General features: G+C 48.4%; 1 protein-coding gene across 1 annotated transcript; it reads right to left on the bottom strand.

Annotated features, from left to right (window-relative positions):
* Nucleotides 1-127: 127 nt before the first annotated feature.
* On the bottom strand, nucleotides 128-4,824 carry SMPD1 (sphingomyelin phosphodiesterase 1). Its single transcript, XM_054439207.2, has 6 exons — nucleotides 4,214-4,824; nucleotides 2,964-3,736; nucleotides 1,739-1,910; nucleotides 1,431-1,507; nucleotides 1,083-1,228; nucleotides 128-926 (listed from the first exon to the last, which is right to left on the bottom strand). The coding sequence occupies exons 1-6, from the start codon at nucleotides 4,523-4,525 to the stop codon at nucleotides 517-519; spliced, it is 1,890 nt and encodes a 629-aa protein (XP_054295182.1). The 5' UTR covers nucleotides 4,526-4,824; the 3' UTR covers nucleotides 128-516.
* Between the last annotated feature and the right edge of the window lie 12,316 nt (nucleotides 4,825-17,140).

Genomic DNA, 17,140 nt, shown 5'->3' on the forward strand with positions numbered 1-17,140 from the left:
TGTGTGCCTTCTCATGCCTGTACCACACCATCAACCCCATTACCCTGTGCCTCAGTTATGATCTTGTTCCAAAGATCTCCTTGCCCTGCTTGCTTGGAAAGAAGAAATTGGGACAGTCACACAGGGGTCCACAGTCCAAGTCTCTTATCTTTATTTTAACACTGGTGGGATCAGGTCGCAGCAGCAGTATAGGGTTCCTGGCTGGGCAGCACAGGCCTGGGGCGACAGCTCCTGTCTTGTCTGCCCAGGGCAGTGTCAACTTAGGCCTCTACTCCATGGCTGTGAAAGGACAGCAGCCTCAAGGCAGTCTAGCTCCTGGGCACGGGCAGCCAAACCCCCTCCCATATCCAGCTAAACCAGCTCCAGGAAAGGAGAAGGTCCTGTTTCCCTGGCATTCTTGGGGCCCAGGGACTGGTTCTTTCACCGGATGATCTTGCCTGGTTGGACCACAGCAGCATTTGGGCTTTTTCATCCTTTCCTACATCAAGAACTTTCCCGAATGTGGGCCCTGGGGCCCTAGCAAAACAGTGGCCTTGGCCACAGGCTCTGGGCCTCTGGGAGGCTCCCATCTGGCATCAGGTGGCGGCACAGAGCAGGGCTGTCAGCACGGGCAGAGAGCTGGGCACAAAGAGTAGCCAGACGGCAGGGCGTGCCACAGGGCTCTGAGGGCGGGTGGCCCTTATGGTAGAGAAACCAGAAGGTCTGGAAGAGTTGCATGTCGCCCCGCATGCGATATACCAGGTTGTGCCAGGCGGTAGGCAGTGTATTGGGCAGCCCATAGGTTTCTCGAGCCCTGTAGAGAAGCTGCCAGTGCGGTATGGCTCCCGGTATGTTCACCTGGGTCAGATTCAGGATGTAGGTCTCATGGTCCAGGACCACGTGAGAGCTCCCGGAGTAGTTTCCATCTATTTGGTACACGCGGTAACCTGCAAGGAAGCGGGGCTGACTGGAGGGGAAAGGAGCAAGGGTAACTCCAGGGAGGGGCCGTACATCCTGCCCATGCTTTGCAGGCTCTGGCTCCAACCTCCTTCCTCTATCCCACCAACTCCAGGATAAGGGAGGCTCCCTTCTGCCTCACTCACCAGGATTAAGGCCGATGTAGGTAGTTGCACTGGGTGCCAGGAAGGCTACAGCCAGTGGCCGGCTCAGAGTCTCTTCATCATAGAAGACCTCAAATTCATCCACATGAGTGTGGCCAAAGAACTGAGCAGCCAGGGTGTTCTCATACCTGGCCAGAAGATACTACATTCAGAAGATTCTAGGGAGGGGTAGGAAGAGATCTGGGGAGACAGGATGCCCTCTTTCTCCAACCTGTTCTAGTGAGGAGCCTCCCCACTCCATGGGACAACAGGGATGGTGAGATGCTCAAGGGAATTTTCAGCCTTTAGACACTCACCCTGTCCCCACTCCCACCCTCATCTCCCTCCTACCTGGCTACAATTCGGTAATAATTCCAGCTCCAGCTCTTCAGACAGTGCCCTGGGGGAATGTGGCCAATTATATGCACCTAGTAGGGAGAGTTAAGGATGGTAATCAGGGCATCCAGGGGTCCAGGCAGCCCTGGCTAGAGACAGGGGGACTGAATGAAGGCTTTCAACAGTGACCATGAGCTGAATCCCCAGGGAACACTCGTTGGGAATGCCAGGAAAAATCAAACTTCTGTGCCCAGAGGTGCTCCAGCTCAACAGGAGCCTGCTTGTCCCCCAAGCACCACCGTGTTCCCACTACTCGCCCTCACTTTGTCTCCTCGATCCTCAGCAGCCTGAAGCTCCCCCACCAGCCACTGGAGCTGTCCTGCAGGATCCGTGGAGTTGATCAAGAGCCAGAAGTTCTCACGGGAACAAAAATTCATATTGAGAGAGATGAGGCGGAGACCGGGGTATGGGGAAAGAGCATAGAACCCCCCAATTCTGAAACAAAGTAAACATGAGAGGTCAACGCTTGTTCCAATGCTGGTCCTCCTGTGCTGGGCATTTGGGTGGAGGGTAAAAGCATACATGACATCTTCCCCACCTGCAAGGAGCTCACAGTCTAGCCAGAGACCAAACAGTTCTAATTATTGGGTCTGTGTGACACAAAAGACTCCGAGGGCAGAGGGCTCCAGGAGTATGGGGGAGGGATAAGAGTGAGCTAGAATGGGAAGCAAGGACCACACAGAGGGAAGATGACATGGGATGGAAAAGGTGGGAAAAACTGGAGCACTTAAAAAAAAGGGGGAAATCATTTCCAGAGGGCCAACATGAGCAAAGACACAGCTGGGGCATAGAGAAGTTATGCTGCCAGACCTTTGAAGGAGGGTGGCTGGAGATAAGAGTAGAAAGGGAGGGCTGGAAAGCCGGGTGCAATGGTTCATGCCTGTAATCCCAGCACTTAGGGAGGCCGAGGTGGGCGGATCATGAGGTCAGGAGATCAAGACCATCTTGGCCAACATGGTGAAACCCCATCTCTACTAAAAATACAAAAATTAACTGGGTATGGTGGCGTGCACCTATAGTCCCAGGTACTTGGGAGGCTGTGGCAGAAGAATTGCCTGAACCCAGGAGGTGGAGGCTGTAGTGAGCTGAGATGGTGCCACCGCACTCCAGCCTGGGCAACAGAGCAAGATTCCATCTCAAAAAAAAAAAAAAAAAAAAGAGGGCCAGGAGCAGTAGCTGATGCCTGTAGTCCCAGCATTTTGGGAGGCCGAGGCAGGAGGATTGCTTGAGGTTAGGTGTTTGAGACCAGCCTGGGCAACATAGCAAGATCTTGTCTCTACAAAAACTAAACTAAAATTAAAAAAAAAAAAAAAAAGCCTGGTGTGGCAAAAGAGTAGAAAGGGAAGGTGGAGTCAGATTAGGGGAGCCAAATGAAGAGCACTAAGGACTCATGTTAGAGCAATCAGAGACAATGCCCCAGGTTCCCTTCTCCCTTCACTTTCATTCACCTTTCTTTTCCCTTCCTGGGTTTCCATGGACGATAAGTACCTGAGGGTGCGCAGGGCTTCAGCAGGCAGCCAGGGCTCCCAAGCCTTGGCCATCGCTTCATAGAGCCAGCGGGAGGAGTGGTTGCCCTCAATGAAGGGGGGAGGGAAGCTATTGACAGGTGTGCTCTCGTGGTTACCCACAGCAGGGTACACTGGCACTGGCCCCAGGAACTTCCTCACAAGTGCTGTGACAGTGGTCAGGGCCCGCAGTTGGTCCTGACGAGTCTGGTGCCAGACATCATGTGCGGGGATGTCTCCTGTCCAGTACACCATATCAAAAGGGCCAGCTGGGCCCAGCCCACTCAACAGGCTCTCCAGGGTCCTCAGGGGCAGGTCACACTTGCTGTATTCGCCCCAGTATCCGGCACCTGGCCGGGACGCGGGCGGCAGGCCAGAACCCCGGCGGCAACACAGTGGGTCTGCACAGTCAGGGTCCATGCCCTCCAGGTAGTCATGATCCCAGTGCAGGTCAGTGAGGAAGAGGACGCGGCTGACAGGGGCGCCTGGGGCTGGGGGGCTAGGGGGTTTGGGGGGCGGCTTCGGCACAGTAGGCAAAGAGATGTTCCAAGATGAGAAAATGTCCCAGTGCCCACAGGTGGAGCCCAGGAGCAGGCCACAGGCCTCAGATGGGCTCAGCACTGAGCGTCTCCACACCTCCACCATGTCATCCTCAAAGAGCTGGACAATGGATTGGCACACGGCAGGTGGTGCTATCTTCAGCAGATTGCACAGCTTGATGGCCACGGAGCCCACGCGAGCCACATTGGGTTCCTTCTGCAGTGGGATGAGCGCATGGTGAGAAATCAGAGGCAGAGCAGAGGAACCAGGCCAACCCCTGGCCACCACCCCTTGGGCCTCCATTTCCAAACTGGGGCTGGGCAGGACTCAGTGCACCATGGTGAAGAAAGCTCAGTGCACACCTTTGCCTTCCAGATATTGCCCTGTAACTCAGGCAGCACCAGGCTATCGCTTCCTCTTTAGCTCAGAGGCCTGTGGCATGAGGCCTTTGCTTGGCAAGCTGACTTTCTCAGGCACTGTCTGCATTATTTTCTTACTTCACAAAGGTCACAATGGAGTGATGGTGGCATGTAGCCATGTGTGTCCCCAAAGGGGAGCAAACTCAGTGACGGATTGTGGATGCCACCCTCTCCATCAGGGATGCATTCTGACCCCAGGGCACCAGCATCAGACACAGCCCCCAGCCCCAGCACTCCCTTCGGCCTCCTCCACTGCAGCCCCTTCAGTGCTCACCTTCAGCCCGAGGTTGATGGCGGTGAACAGACCTTTGCAGACTGGGCAGGTGAGGTTCCCCCACCCAAAGACATCTCGGAACCGGGGCACTATGCGATGTAACCTGGCAGGATGGCCTTGGGGAGAAAGAGGGTGAGCCTCTGCCGGAGCCCAGAGAACCCGAGAGTCAGACAGAGCCAGAGCCAGAGCCAGCGCCAGCGCCAGTACCAGGCCCATCCAAAGGAGTCCAGGGGCTCCGGCGGTCCCGTCTTGTCCCTGCTCCCGGCCGGACCTGGGGCAGCTCTGGCGGGATGACGCTCCGTAGCGGGGCATTGTCGGGCTTCCTACACGGGGCTGGTTCGTCTGTCGCGTCCCCACGGGCCTGGACCCTAGCCAGCCCTCAGGGCCCCGGGCGGCGCTGGGGACACCCGATTACCCTTCTCCGTAGTCGGCTGACTGCTCCGCGGCCGGCCGCAAAGCAGCTCCGCCCCTTCCTCTTCCTCTGATCTCCAACAGCTGATCTCTCGGTGGCGGGCAGCTGTCAACGCTGCGGAGGCGGAGCGGGCGGGGCGCTCCCGGGACCGCCCCGATTCCGCCCCCTCTCCCCGTCCCCGCCCCCTCTCCCCGTCCCCGCCCCCTCTCCCCGCCCCCGCCCTGCCCCAGGGCGCACGGGCTGCGGGGGTGGGGACTCTCCCTGAGGTCACCAGGGGCTCCGCCTTGAGGTCACAGCCGCGGGAGGCCGTGCTCGTGCTTTGGAGCTCCATGTGATGTGGTCGGTGGAAGACGTCTCCTTTGTCCGAATCTGCGCTCAGATTCCCGGAATAGCTGCCAGACCGACCCCAGCGTTTAGCCCGGGAAGGGAAGGTAGGAGAGAGCAGGGCCGGCAGGATCCTCCTACTGGGTGTGTTGCCTCTGACAGGAAGGCGCCTTCCCTCGATTTCCCATGCTCTGCCACTGGCACCAGCACCCTTGAGTCACCCTGAGAATCACTCACCTTTGATTCAGATGAGGAAACCAAACCTTAGAGATGGTGAAGAGACTAGGAAGCCGTAAAGACCATATAGCCATGGGGGCCAATAACATGGGCTGGAACCCAATTGGGTCTCCCACTTCCGTGTATCCACGACAGTAAAAGCGAGCATTTATGGAGTTGTTCACGATATGCCAAGCACCAACCCAGGCACTTTATAATTAATAATCTTCAATTCTCACAACAGCCCTAAGAAGTACCTATTATATTGGGGCTCAGAAATCCATACTCAAAATATGGTGGTTTGACTTACTAAGTTAAGCCTTAAGGTCTCTCTGACCCTCCTACGCCCGCCCCCTTTCTCCCAAAGCCTTTACCTAGCGCCCAGACCCATCAAAAGGAACAATTGTTTTTTTTCTTCCCCTCCCTATAAAACCAAGAATATAATCACACCTGAACAGACCCTTTCACATGATAATGTACTAGTTTATCTGTTCCCTGATCCATTCCTTCTCCCTCAGCAGAATTCCTCTTCCCCTCACTCCCATAACCCGCTTTGCGTGAATGGCACATAAGCTTCTGAACTCGTTTGGGAAGTGGGTAGTCACTCTGTGGTTCCCCGTGGACACGTTAATAAAATTTCTATGCCTTTTCTTCAATTAATCTGTTTTTTGTGGGTTGATTTTTCAGCAGAATTTCAGAGGGCGAAGGGAAAGTTTCCCTTGGTCCCTACAAAGACTGTTATTACCCCCCTTTACAGATAGGATGAGGCACAAAGAAGTTAAGTGGCAGAATAGCAATTAAACCCTAAGCTGTTTGGCGAGTGCTTCTGAGGGATCCTCAGAGCTATCAAGTCCTGTCAGTTCTTTCCTTTGATAATTTTTTACAAGTGTTTTTTTTCCCCCAGTTCTGGGGACATCATCTCAGATAGAGTACTCACAGTAATAATTAGCATGCATTTTTAAGATTATGTACTATGAAAAACAAAACAAAACAAAACCTTTTTATCTAAGGAAGATGAGCCCCTTTAAATTATCAGGCCCAGACAGGCATTTAAAATGTAGCAACAGTCACTCTCACTCTTCTTTGAGCTAAGTAATTATCTCTTGAAACCACTTGCTGTGCCAAGTAGCCATTAAATGCCATACACCTTGTAGTTCAACAATGTATAGCCAAGCACTAAACAATGTATAACCAGTGTTATTTCTGTAAACAATGAGAATTCCTGATGAACAACTTTTGTAATCACTTCCTCTCCTAATTCATCTTTTTTTCTTTGAAAATATGAGCCTCTCTTTTGTTGTCCAGAGCGCTCCCCCAAGACAACTTGCAAGTGTGTCCTGGGTTGCAGTCGTCAACCTTGGCCCTTGGCCCGAATAACCCTCTGTAGGTACTTTTCTGAGGACTCTGCCTTAAGTTAATCCTCACAACAAATTTGGAAGTCGGTATTATAATTATCCCCATTTTACAGAGAAGGAAAGTAGGATTAAGTGGCTCAAGATCCCACAGCTAGCTAGTAAATGCTGGAACTGGAATTTGGATGTGTCAACCAAAACATGTCTGAGACAGGTCTCAATCGATTTAGAAGTTTATTTTGCCAAGGTTAAGGACATGGCTGGAAGAAATAAACACGGAATCGCAGAAACAGTCTGTGGTCTGTGGCTTTCTCCAAAGATGATTTTGAGGGCTTCAATATTTAAAGGGGAAAAGTGAGCTGGAGGGAAAGAAGAAGGGTATGGTAATCCACATGTCTCAAGAGAAAAGGAGCAGGTAGGGAGATACTCAATTATGTATTCGTCTGGCACTTTACATAAGATAAAGTAAATATGCCTGTGGAGATATTTAACCTTTTGTTTTTTTCTGAGATGGAGTTTTCGCTGTTGTTGACCAGGCTGGAGTGCAATGGCGCAATCTCGGCTCACCACAACCTCCGTCTCTCGGGTTCGAGTGATTCTCCTGCCTCAGCCTACTGAGTAGCTGGGATTACAGGCATGCGCCACCACACCGGGCTAATTTTGTAATATTTAACCTTTTGTCTGTAGCTATCTGCTTAGGAACAAAAGGAAAGGCAGCTTCTTGCATGACTCAGTTTTCAGTTTATTTTTTTTCCTTTTGGCATAGTCAACTGGGGTCCTGAGTTTTTATTTTCGTTTCACAAATGCAACATTCTGGCTCTATTCTTTGCTGTGTGGGGACCCATTCAGAACACCAGAGTTGGTATAACAATTATTTTAAGCCGAAGACATTTCAGATTCAATAGATGCAGAAATAAACCTTCTGGGAGCTTTCTTCATCTGATTAAAACTTCTGGGAAATGTCAACCTAAAGGGAAAAATCTAAGGCAAACTTGATATAAGTAGAGAGTTTATTTGGGCCAAGTTTGAAGACTGTGAAGCAAAGATTCAAGTTGCCCTGAGTATATGCTCCCAACTAGCAGAAGTCACAAGTGGGTTTTTAAAGGAGAAGAAGAGGCAGTTCCTAATGACGACTAAGCTCTGATTTTTTCTTATCTTGCCCAAATTCCTATCGAAAGGGTCTGGGGAATCATGCCCTACAAACCATAAATTCTCATCAGTTGGGTTTTATTTAACCCTATATATTGTGACTGACTTTTCAGTCATACTCTGGCATAAAATTATGTGACAAAGAAGAAAATCAAAATATTTTACCCCAAAACATGTTTCTTTGCCATATATATATATATGTTTTTTGGTCGGGGGGGCGGGACAGAGTTTCACTCTTATTGCCCAGGCTGGAGTGCAATGGGGTGATCTTGGCTTACTGCAACCTCGCCCTCCCAGGTTCAAGGGATTCTCCTGCCTCAGCCTCCCAAGTAGCTGGGATTACAGGCACCCACCACCACCATGCCCGGCTAATTTTTGTATTGTTAATAAAGATGGGGTTTTGCCATGCTGGCCAGGCTGGTCTTGAACTTCTGACCTCAGGTGATCCGCCTGCCTTGGCCTCCCAAAGTGCTGGGATTACAGGAGTAAGCCACCACACCCGGCCACTTTGCCATATTTTGAAATGGCCCTGCAAAGTCGTACCTTATGGGGGAAAATTTACATCTGTAAAGAATCTCTAATAACACAGATAGATCTTTTTCTTCTGGGCCCTCCAATCCTGAAGAGATTAACTGAGAGTCTAGCACCTTTTAAAGGTCTGAATAGGAAACATTTGTCAACTGTTGTCTCTAAGGGCAGCCACTAAGAGACTTCAAAGAACCTTGGTCTCCACAATCTTTTTTTTTTTTTTTTTTTTTTTTTAAGACAGCGTCTCACTCTGTCGCCCAGGCTGGAGTGCAATGGCGTAATCTCGGCTCACTGCAACCTCCGCCTCCCGGATTCAAGCGATTCTCCTACCCCAGCCTCCTGAGTAGTTGGGACTACAGGCGCCCGCCACCACACCCAGCTAATTTTCATGTTTTTAATAGAGACGGGGCTTCACGATGTTGGCCAGGATGGTCTCCATCTCTTGACCTCGTGATCTGCCTGCCTCAGCCTTCCAAAGTGCTGGGATTACAGGTGTGAGCCACTGCGCCCGGCCTCCACAATCTTTTATCTTAACCTGAACATTTCCTTTCTATTGATCCCAGGTCTTTAGACAAACTCAACCAGTTGTCAACCAGAAAATGTTTAAATTTCCCTATAGCCTGGAAGCTCCCCATTCCCCAGCTTCAGATTGTCCCACCTTTCTGGACCAAACCAATGTATTTCTCAAATTTATTTGATTGATGTCTCATATATCCCTAAAATGTATAAAACCAAGCTGCACCCTGGCCACCTTGGGCACACGTTCTCAGGACCTCCTGCGGGCTGTGTCACGGGCTGTGGTCACTCATTTGGCTCAAAATAAATCTCTTCAAATATTTTACAGAGTTTCACTCTTTTCATAGACACTAAGTTGTTCACCAAGAATTTACATAAAAATAACATAAGCTATTGATTGGCTATACCTTGTTCTTTGTATCATAAATCCCAGGAATGTGAAGATAAAGGGTGAGGCATGTCTGACTAGGAACAAACAATTGCACCCCACTTCTTGGTTTTGTGGGAGCAAGGGTGGGGGTGAGGGGTAGAGTGTATGACTGAAGTCCCAGACTCGTGTCTCTCTGGGCCTGATACATTTTGCGTACCTCACATAGTTCAGAGTGCTCTGAGCTATTTTTCTTTTACCAGAAATGAAGACTGCCATACATATCCTCTTCAGTGAGGCTTCCACTCTGAGGAGGGAGACCAAGAGGAAACTCAACATAAATACCCTTTTCAGGGGAGTTTAATGGCTCTGAAGAAGACAGAAAGACCACACATGCTGCCATAGACCACAGCATCACACACTTTCTGGCCTCATGTTTATTCTTTTAAAAACCCTTTTGTCTTTCCTTAAGAAACCTCTTTCTCCCCTGGAACTTTTCTCCCCTTTCCCTTTCTCCTACTAAGTTAGATGTGTAAGCCTTTTTCTTCCTTCCTTCCTTCATTCTTTTTTTTTTTGAGACAGAGTTTCATTCTTGTTCAGGTTGGAGTGCAATGGCGTGATCTCAGCTCACCACAACCTCTGCCTTCTGATTTCAAGCGATTCTCCTGCCTCAGCCTTCCGAGTAGCTGGGATTACAGGCATGAGCCACTACGCCCAGCTAATTTCAACCATTTGATGAGCCAGCTACTTCTTTTGTGGTTCCCCTGTGCATACGAATAAACCCTTTTCTCCTGTTAATTTGTCTTTTGCCAGTTTAATTTACAGGCCTCAGCCACTGAACCTAAGAGGATAGAGGAAAAGGCTTTTCCTTCCTTATAGCTACTTCTTTTTCGTAACTGTAGGCTTGGATCTATAATCTTCAAGGATTCAAATTTTGGCAGTAGGAAAAGGAGGGAGGAGGGATGTCATGAACAAAGTACAAAGCATGAAAGAGCCTGGTAAATTTGCTATGAAATGTCATCTCCCATTTCCCTGTCAGGGATTTCAAGTTGCCTCATTTCTCTGTAATTGTTACTGTCCATTCAGGACAGTAGATTCAGGACAGTGGATTCAGGACAGAGATTCACTCTGTCCTTCCTTATGGAGGACACTGATGACCCCAGGGTCCAAATTTATTGATCTTCAAGGCCTTAGCACATACCCAATAACAACATCTTTCCTGATCACATCCTCTTTTCTCATTTGCTGAGTCCTCTTTTTTTTTTTGAGACAGAGTCTCGCTCTGTTGCCCAGGCTGGAGTGCAGTGGCACGGTCTCGGCTCACTGCAACCTCCGCCTTCCGGGTTCACGCCATTCTCCTGCCTCAGCCTCCCGAGTAGCTGGGACTACAGGCATCCCCCACCACGTCCGGCTAATTTTTTGTATTTTTAGTAGAGACGGGGTTTCACCATGTTAGCCAGGATGGTCTCGATCTCCTGACCTCGTGATCTGCCCACCTTGGCCTCTCAAAGTGCTGGGATTACAGCCATGAGCCACCGTGCCCAGCCAGCTGAGTTCTCTTTTATACAGTGTTTTCATACATGTTGTTTTTGATAGAACCATCACTTGCTGCCATATCACACACCCTTATCCTTCTGGATAGGTGATCGAAAGCCCCTCTTCCCTCAAAATTAATGACACTGTTCTCTAGGAATCAGGTTCTAAGACAGAGACTAATGAGAGAGAAATGTATTAGAAAGTGCTCTTGAAATGAACACCTGTGAAAGGAAAGGGAAGAAAGCAGACTTGGGTAAATGAGCAAGTTGATCTGTGATGCTGTCAGAGGTCTCGTTGGACCCCATAGGAGTGCTAAAGCTGGGATGACCCTTCAGAGTTGTCCTGAAATGGGATGAGAGAGCTTGTTTCATTTAGGAAAATCCCTGTAGGGGGCTGAGGACTTTCTGTTGAGACCATTCTGAGCAGCTATAATTGCCCAACAGGTTCTGCTTGCTTGCTGCCAAGACAGCCAACCTATCAAGATAAGAATTGCAATAGAGAGAGTAATTCACGCAGAGCCGGCTGTACCGGGAACTGGAGTTTTATTATTACTCAAATCAGTCTCCCCAAAAACCCAGGGATTGGAGTTTTTTAGGATAATTTGGTGTATAGGGGCTCATGAAGTGGGAAGTGCTGATTGGTCAGGTTGGAGATGAAATCATAGGGTGTCAAAGTGAGTTTTTCTTGCTGTCTTCTGTTCGTAGTTGGGATTGCAGAATTGGTTGAGCCAGGTTACTGGTCTGGGTGGTATCAGCTGGTGCATCAGAATGCAGGATCTGGAAAATAGCTCAAGTACTAATCTTAGGTTTTACAACAGTGATATTATTTCCAGGAGCAAGTTGAGGAGGGTCAGACTCTTGCAGCTGAACGCTGCATGGCTCCTAAACTGTAATTTCTAATCTTGTAGCTAATTTGTTAGTTCTACAAAGGCAGTCTGGTTCAGGCAAGAAGGGGCCTTATTTCAGGAAAGGGCTATTATCATCTTTGTTTAAAAGTTAAGCTATAAAGCCTGGTGCGGTGGCTCATGCCTATAATCCCAGCACTACATGGGAGGCGGAGGCGGTTGGATCACCTGAAGTCAGGAGTTCGAGACTAGCCTGGCCAACATGGTGAAACCCCGTCTCTACTAAAAATACAAAAATTAGCTGGGCATGGTGGCAGGTGCCTGTAATCCCAGCTACTCGGGAGGCTGAGGCAGGAGGATCGCTTGAACCCGGGAGGCGGAAGTTGCAGTGAGCCAAGATCATGCCATTGCACTCCAGCCTGGGCAAAACTCCATTTAAAAAAAAAAAAAATTAAGCTGTAAACTAAATTCCTTCCCAAGGTTAGTTAAGTTTATGCCCAGGAATGAACACGGACAGCTTGGAGGTTAGAAGTAAGGTGGAGTCAGTTAGGTCAGATCTCTTTTACTGTCATAATTTCCTGTTATAATTTTTGAAAAGGCAGTTTCGCAGCTAGTTGTTGATGAAAAGAGTCAAACTTTGTAAAATATTTGAAGAGATTTATTCTGAGCCCAAAAGGAGCGACCAATGGCCTGTGATACAGCCCCAGGAGACCCTGAGAGCACACTCAGAGCATGTGCCCAAGGTGGTCAGGTTACAACTTGGTTTTACATCTTTTAGGGAGACATAAGAGGCCAATCAATACATGTAAAATGTACATTGGTTTGGTCCAGCAAGGCAAGACAACTGGAAGCAGTGGAGGCTGGGGTGGGGGGTCGGCGAGAGGAGCCTCCAGGTCACAGATTCAAAGATTTTCTGATTGGCAATTGGTTGAAAAGAGTTATTATCTAAAGAGCTGGAATCAATAGAAAGGAATGTCGGCAGGGCATGTTGGCTCACGCCTGTAATCCCAGCACTTTGGGAGGCCGAGGCAGGTGGATCACCTGAAGTCAAGAGTTCGAGACTGGTCTGGCCAACATGGTGAAACCCCATCTCTACTAAAAATACAAAAAATTAGCCAGGCATGGTGGCAGGTGCCTGTAATCCCAGCTACTCAGGAGGCTGAGGCAGGAGAATCGCTTGAACCCAGGAGGTGGAGGTTGCAGTGCACCAAGATGGGTCCATTGCACTCCAGCCTGGGCTACGAAAGGGAAACTCCGTCTCAAAAAAAAAAAGAATGTCTAGGTTAAGATAAGGAGGTGTTGTGGAGACCAAGATTTTTGTTTGTTAGTTTGTTTTTGTTCTGTTTTCTTTTTTGAGACAGAGTCTTGCTCTGTCACCCAGGGTGGAGTGCAGTGGCACGATCTTGGCTCACTGCAACCTCTGCCCCCCAGATTCAAGTGATTCTGCAACCTCCGCCTCCTGGGTTCAAGCGATTCTCTTGTAGCTGGGATTACAGGCGCCTGCCACCATGCGTGGCTGATTTTTGTATTTTTAGTAGAGACGGGGTTTTGCCATGTTGGCCAGGCCGGTCTGAAACCCCCGACCTCAGGTAATCCACCCGCCTCGGCCTCCCAAAGTTCTGGGATTACAGGCGTGAGCCACCAAGCCCGACCTGGAGACCAAGATTTTTATTATGCAGATGAAACCTCCATGTATCAGGCATCAGAGCTCTTATCAGACCTAAACAGGTGCCAGACTCTTAATTTTCTCCTGGATCAGAGGAGAGACCTGGAGAAAAAAAAGGGATTGTCTACAGAATGTAGGTTTTCCCCATTAAGATCTTTTATTTATTTATTATTTATGATTTTATTTTTTATTTTTTGAGATGAAGTCTTGCTCTGTCACCTAGGCTGGAGTGCAGTGGTGGGATCTCGGCTCACTGCAACCTTCGCCTCCCAGGTTCAAGCAATTCTCTGCCTCAACCTCCCAAATAGCTGGGATTGCAGGCACCTGCCACCACACCCAGCTAATTTTTGTATTTTTAGTAGAGATGGGGTTTCACCATGTTGGCCAGGCTGGTCTTGAACTCCTGACCTCGTGATCCACCTGCCTCGGCCTCCCAAAGTGCTGGGATTACAGGCTTGAGCCACTGCACCCGGCCAGATCTTTTTAAATGTTAATGCTGGTCACTTGTTCCCAATTCTGAAGAGAGGAGAGTATGATGAGGCATGTCCAATCCCCACTTTCAATCATGGCCTGAACTAGATTTTCTGGTTTAGTTTGGAATGTCTTTGGGAGAGAGGGGAGTCTGTCAGTCAGTCGGGGGGGCTTAGAATTTTATTTTTGGTTTACATTTGGGAATAAGCCCTTTGTTCCTGAAGGCAGGCCAGGTAGCACATCACAGGGTTCACCACAGAATACCTCTTGTGCCACGTGGATTAATTTCACAGAAGTCTGGAACAGCTCCTCTAGCATACTAATGACTAATGAGTCGCTCTTCATGGTGGAAATTAGAAGAAAGATAGTGGAAAGAATTATAGCTCTCTGAAGCCTCTCTCAGGAGGCTGATACTCATCATTTTCCTCTTTTATCCATTTTATCTTTCCTTCACCCTTAGAGAGCATCTCTGCTGATTTCAGTGGCTTACCTGATGGTGTAATGCAAACTTTCTCCCTGGGGGGTCTGAGCCACAGTATCCATGCTCTCCTCAAGCCATGCTCCTGCACTTGTCTTTTTACCATCAAAATAGGGCAGGGACTACCAAGAGGCACCCAAGTGGGCCAGCTGGATGCCAAGCATATTCCCCCATGTCTCTATTTTTTAACAGTTGTATTATCAGGATCAACAATGACAATCAGGATCAGCTCTACAGCTACCATGATCATGCCTCTTCTTGCCTGCTGGCCCCTGCACGCAGGAGCCCAGAGTTCCTAGGCAACAACCATAACCCATTTACCTGCTGGACACATTTCCCCATTGGGAATCAGAGCCTCTAAAGCAGCAGAGCCTAGAGTTGTAGGGGCAGAAAGCACAAATTTCCCAAGTAGATTACTGGGAGTGATGGCGAACAGAGCCATGCCTGCTTTCTCTCTTTGGTTCTGAACCCATGTGTTTTACCTTTTGGGAACAGAACACCAGGTTGTTGGTTTAAAGTGTATACTGCATGCTGAAGATGGTGCCTCCTCCTCTCTAGGAATTACTTCCATGTTTATGCTTCAGCTGTGCATCTACCAGCTGATTCTACCACTGTGTTAGGCTGGCAGTTTCTGGGTGGTCTGCTGTAATGTGACCAGTGGATACAATAGTCATGTGCCCACTTTACACCTCTTTTGCTGAAAAGTGGTTCCTGGTAGACATGATAGGATTCCGTACCTGTTGCTCAGACACTCTCTCTGTAAGCCCTTGGGTAGTGGTTGAGGCCTAGGAGGTGGAAAAATTCATTATGAACAAAGTTTTCTGCAGGGCTGGTAGTGGGAAAGGTGAGACAACCTTATTCTTGACTTTCTCTGGGTTTTAGAACTTCTGAAACCTATTGTGCAGGCTTCTAGGCTATTGGATAGTGACTAGAACTTGGGGAAGGGAGAGGGAGGCTGGTGTTTAAAGATCTAAAGTTATACAGCCTCTGCCTCAGTGGCGAACTGAGTGCCTGGCTTGGAGAGTGATTGGCAGAGGGACAAAATGGGCTGCTTGGTTGGGACAGATAACTTCTTAGTTAATCTGGGTTAATTTAAGCAGACATTTGCTTAAGGTACCTACATTTTGTTGTGTCAGGAAACTGTACAAACAGCTGAGCACGGTGGCTCATGCCTGTAATCCCAGCACTTTGGGAGGCCGAGGCGGGCGGATCACCTGAGATCAGGAGTTCGAGACCAGCCTCAATATGGAGAAACCCTGTCTCTACTAAAAATACAAAATTAGCCGGGCGTGGTGGTGCATGCCTGTAATCCCAGCTACTGGGGAGGCTGAGGCAGGAGAATTGCTTGAACCTGGGAGGCGGAGGTTGCAGTAAGCTGAGATCGGGCCATTGCACTCCAGCCTGGGCAACAAGAGCGAAACTCCGTCTCAAAAAAAAATAAAAAATAAAAAAAAAGGAAACCTATACAAATTCTGTACAAGTGGCCAGCCAGTTCTTGAGCTGTCTGTGAAACTGCAGATTGAATTCGAAATTCCAGACAGCAGCCCAGCACTGATGGGGAAAGGTCTCCCTCTTGTGGAAATTTAGGGATTACTGGAAAGCTAGTAATCTATACATTTAAGAGCTCAAATCCAGAAGAAATTTTTCTTGACAGGCGATTCCAACGCAGTGTATATAGAACCCCCAATAGTAGGGGCTGCAATTTAAATTCAAGCTATCTGGATTAGAATCCTTGTTCTGCCACTTATTAGTTGTGTGACCTGGACAAAGCACATCACTTTTTGAGCTTCAGTTTCTTTCTGTGTGACATGAAGATAATAGATAATATAAGGTTGTGAAGATACAATGAGATAGTACTTAGATCAATAGATATGACAGAGGAAGACTTTTAGTATCTGATGCAAACTTTTAAAGTTGCATCTTATATTTCATCACCAACTATACAGTATCTACCACCTTACACATAGTAGATGCTGTATCTGTATTGACTATCATTGATTTAATGAGGTCTAGCTGATAACTCTCCCCAGTTTTCCATGCCTTATCCACACTGTCCATTTTCAGGAGAGAGGAAATCTATGGTTACAGTAAGGTGGAGGCCGAAGGAAAAGTTAAATGTTAAAAACTGCCCTTCGCCACCCCGCCCTGTGGAAGACATAGGGAGTATTTACTTAATGACAATAACTTAGCTCCATCTATTGTCAGGAAATCATCCATTTATTCCCACCCACCACCGCCAGCACACACACTGTTCTGTGTCAGGCCCAGACCAAGAAGCTGGGGATATACCTGTTAGTAGGAAAGGCCCTGCCCTACAGGAGACTCCAGCTCAGGAGAGGATAGGGGCAAGAATAACATACTTGCCTCACCCCATCAGCCAGCATGAGGAAGCAACATAGAAGCTGTCCCCTGCAGACCACCTGTCAACAGTCACGTGAGCACCCAATGTCACCAGTGTTGACAGATGATCTTCCAGTCATTCCTGGGAGAAGGCTTTCCATCCGCAGCTACCTACATCTTACATAGGATGAAGGTCACCTCTCTGTGTCCTGGGATATTGCCACACTCCAACCACACTGTCTCATGTGGACATTCACATAAAACGACTCAGGATACTTGTAAGCTCCACTGAAGCAGTCAGATCTTTGACACATAGGAAGGGGAGTGTAATATGGAAGGAAGTGTCTCAGCCCCGTACTTGGGTAGGCTGAACAAGGGTGAAATCTAGTCCTGAAACCTAGACAGTTTTACATTTTTTTTTTTTTTTTTTTTTTTACCATCTCTATTCTCTGAAGAAGCTAATCCTTGGGAGGGTATTTTTCAGCTTCCAAACAGAAATTGAACTAGGAAACCAATATATGTGGTTGTGCATGCACATTTGTGTGTACATGAGTGCATGGGTGGTGTGGTGGATGGGCACCATCCCCAATGCAATAGCTCTCTGACTTCATCAATGCATCCAGTCTATCTTCCTTTTCTCTCTGTTTACCCACCTGCTCCTGGCTTCCTGTCCATTTAAAATAATACTTTATAATCTAACATTATAGTAATTCCTTCGCAGATATGCT

The sequence above is a fragment of the Pongo pygmaeus genome, chromosome 9, assembly GCF_028885625.2.
Source record: "Pongo pygmaeus isolate AG05252 chromosome 9, NHGRI_mPonPyg2-v2.0_pri, whole genome shotgun sequence".
Classification (NCBI taxonomy): domain Eukaryota; kingdom Metazoa; phylum Chordata; class Mammalia; order Primates; family Hominidae; genus Pongo; species Pongo pygmaeus.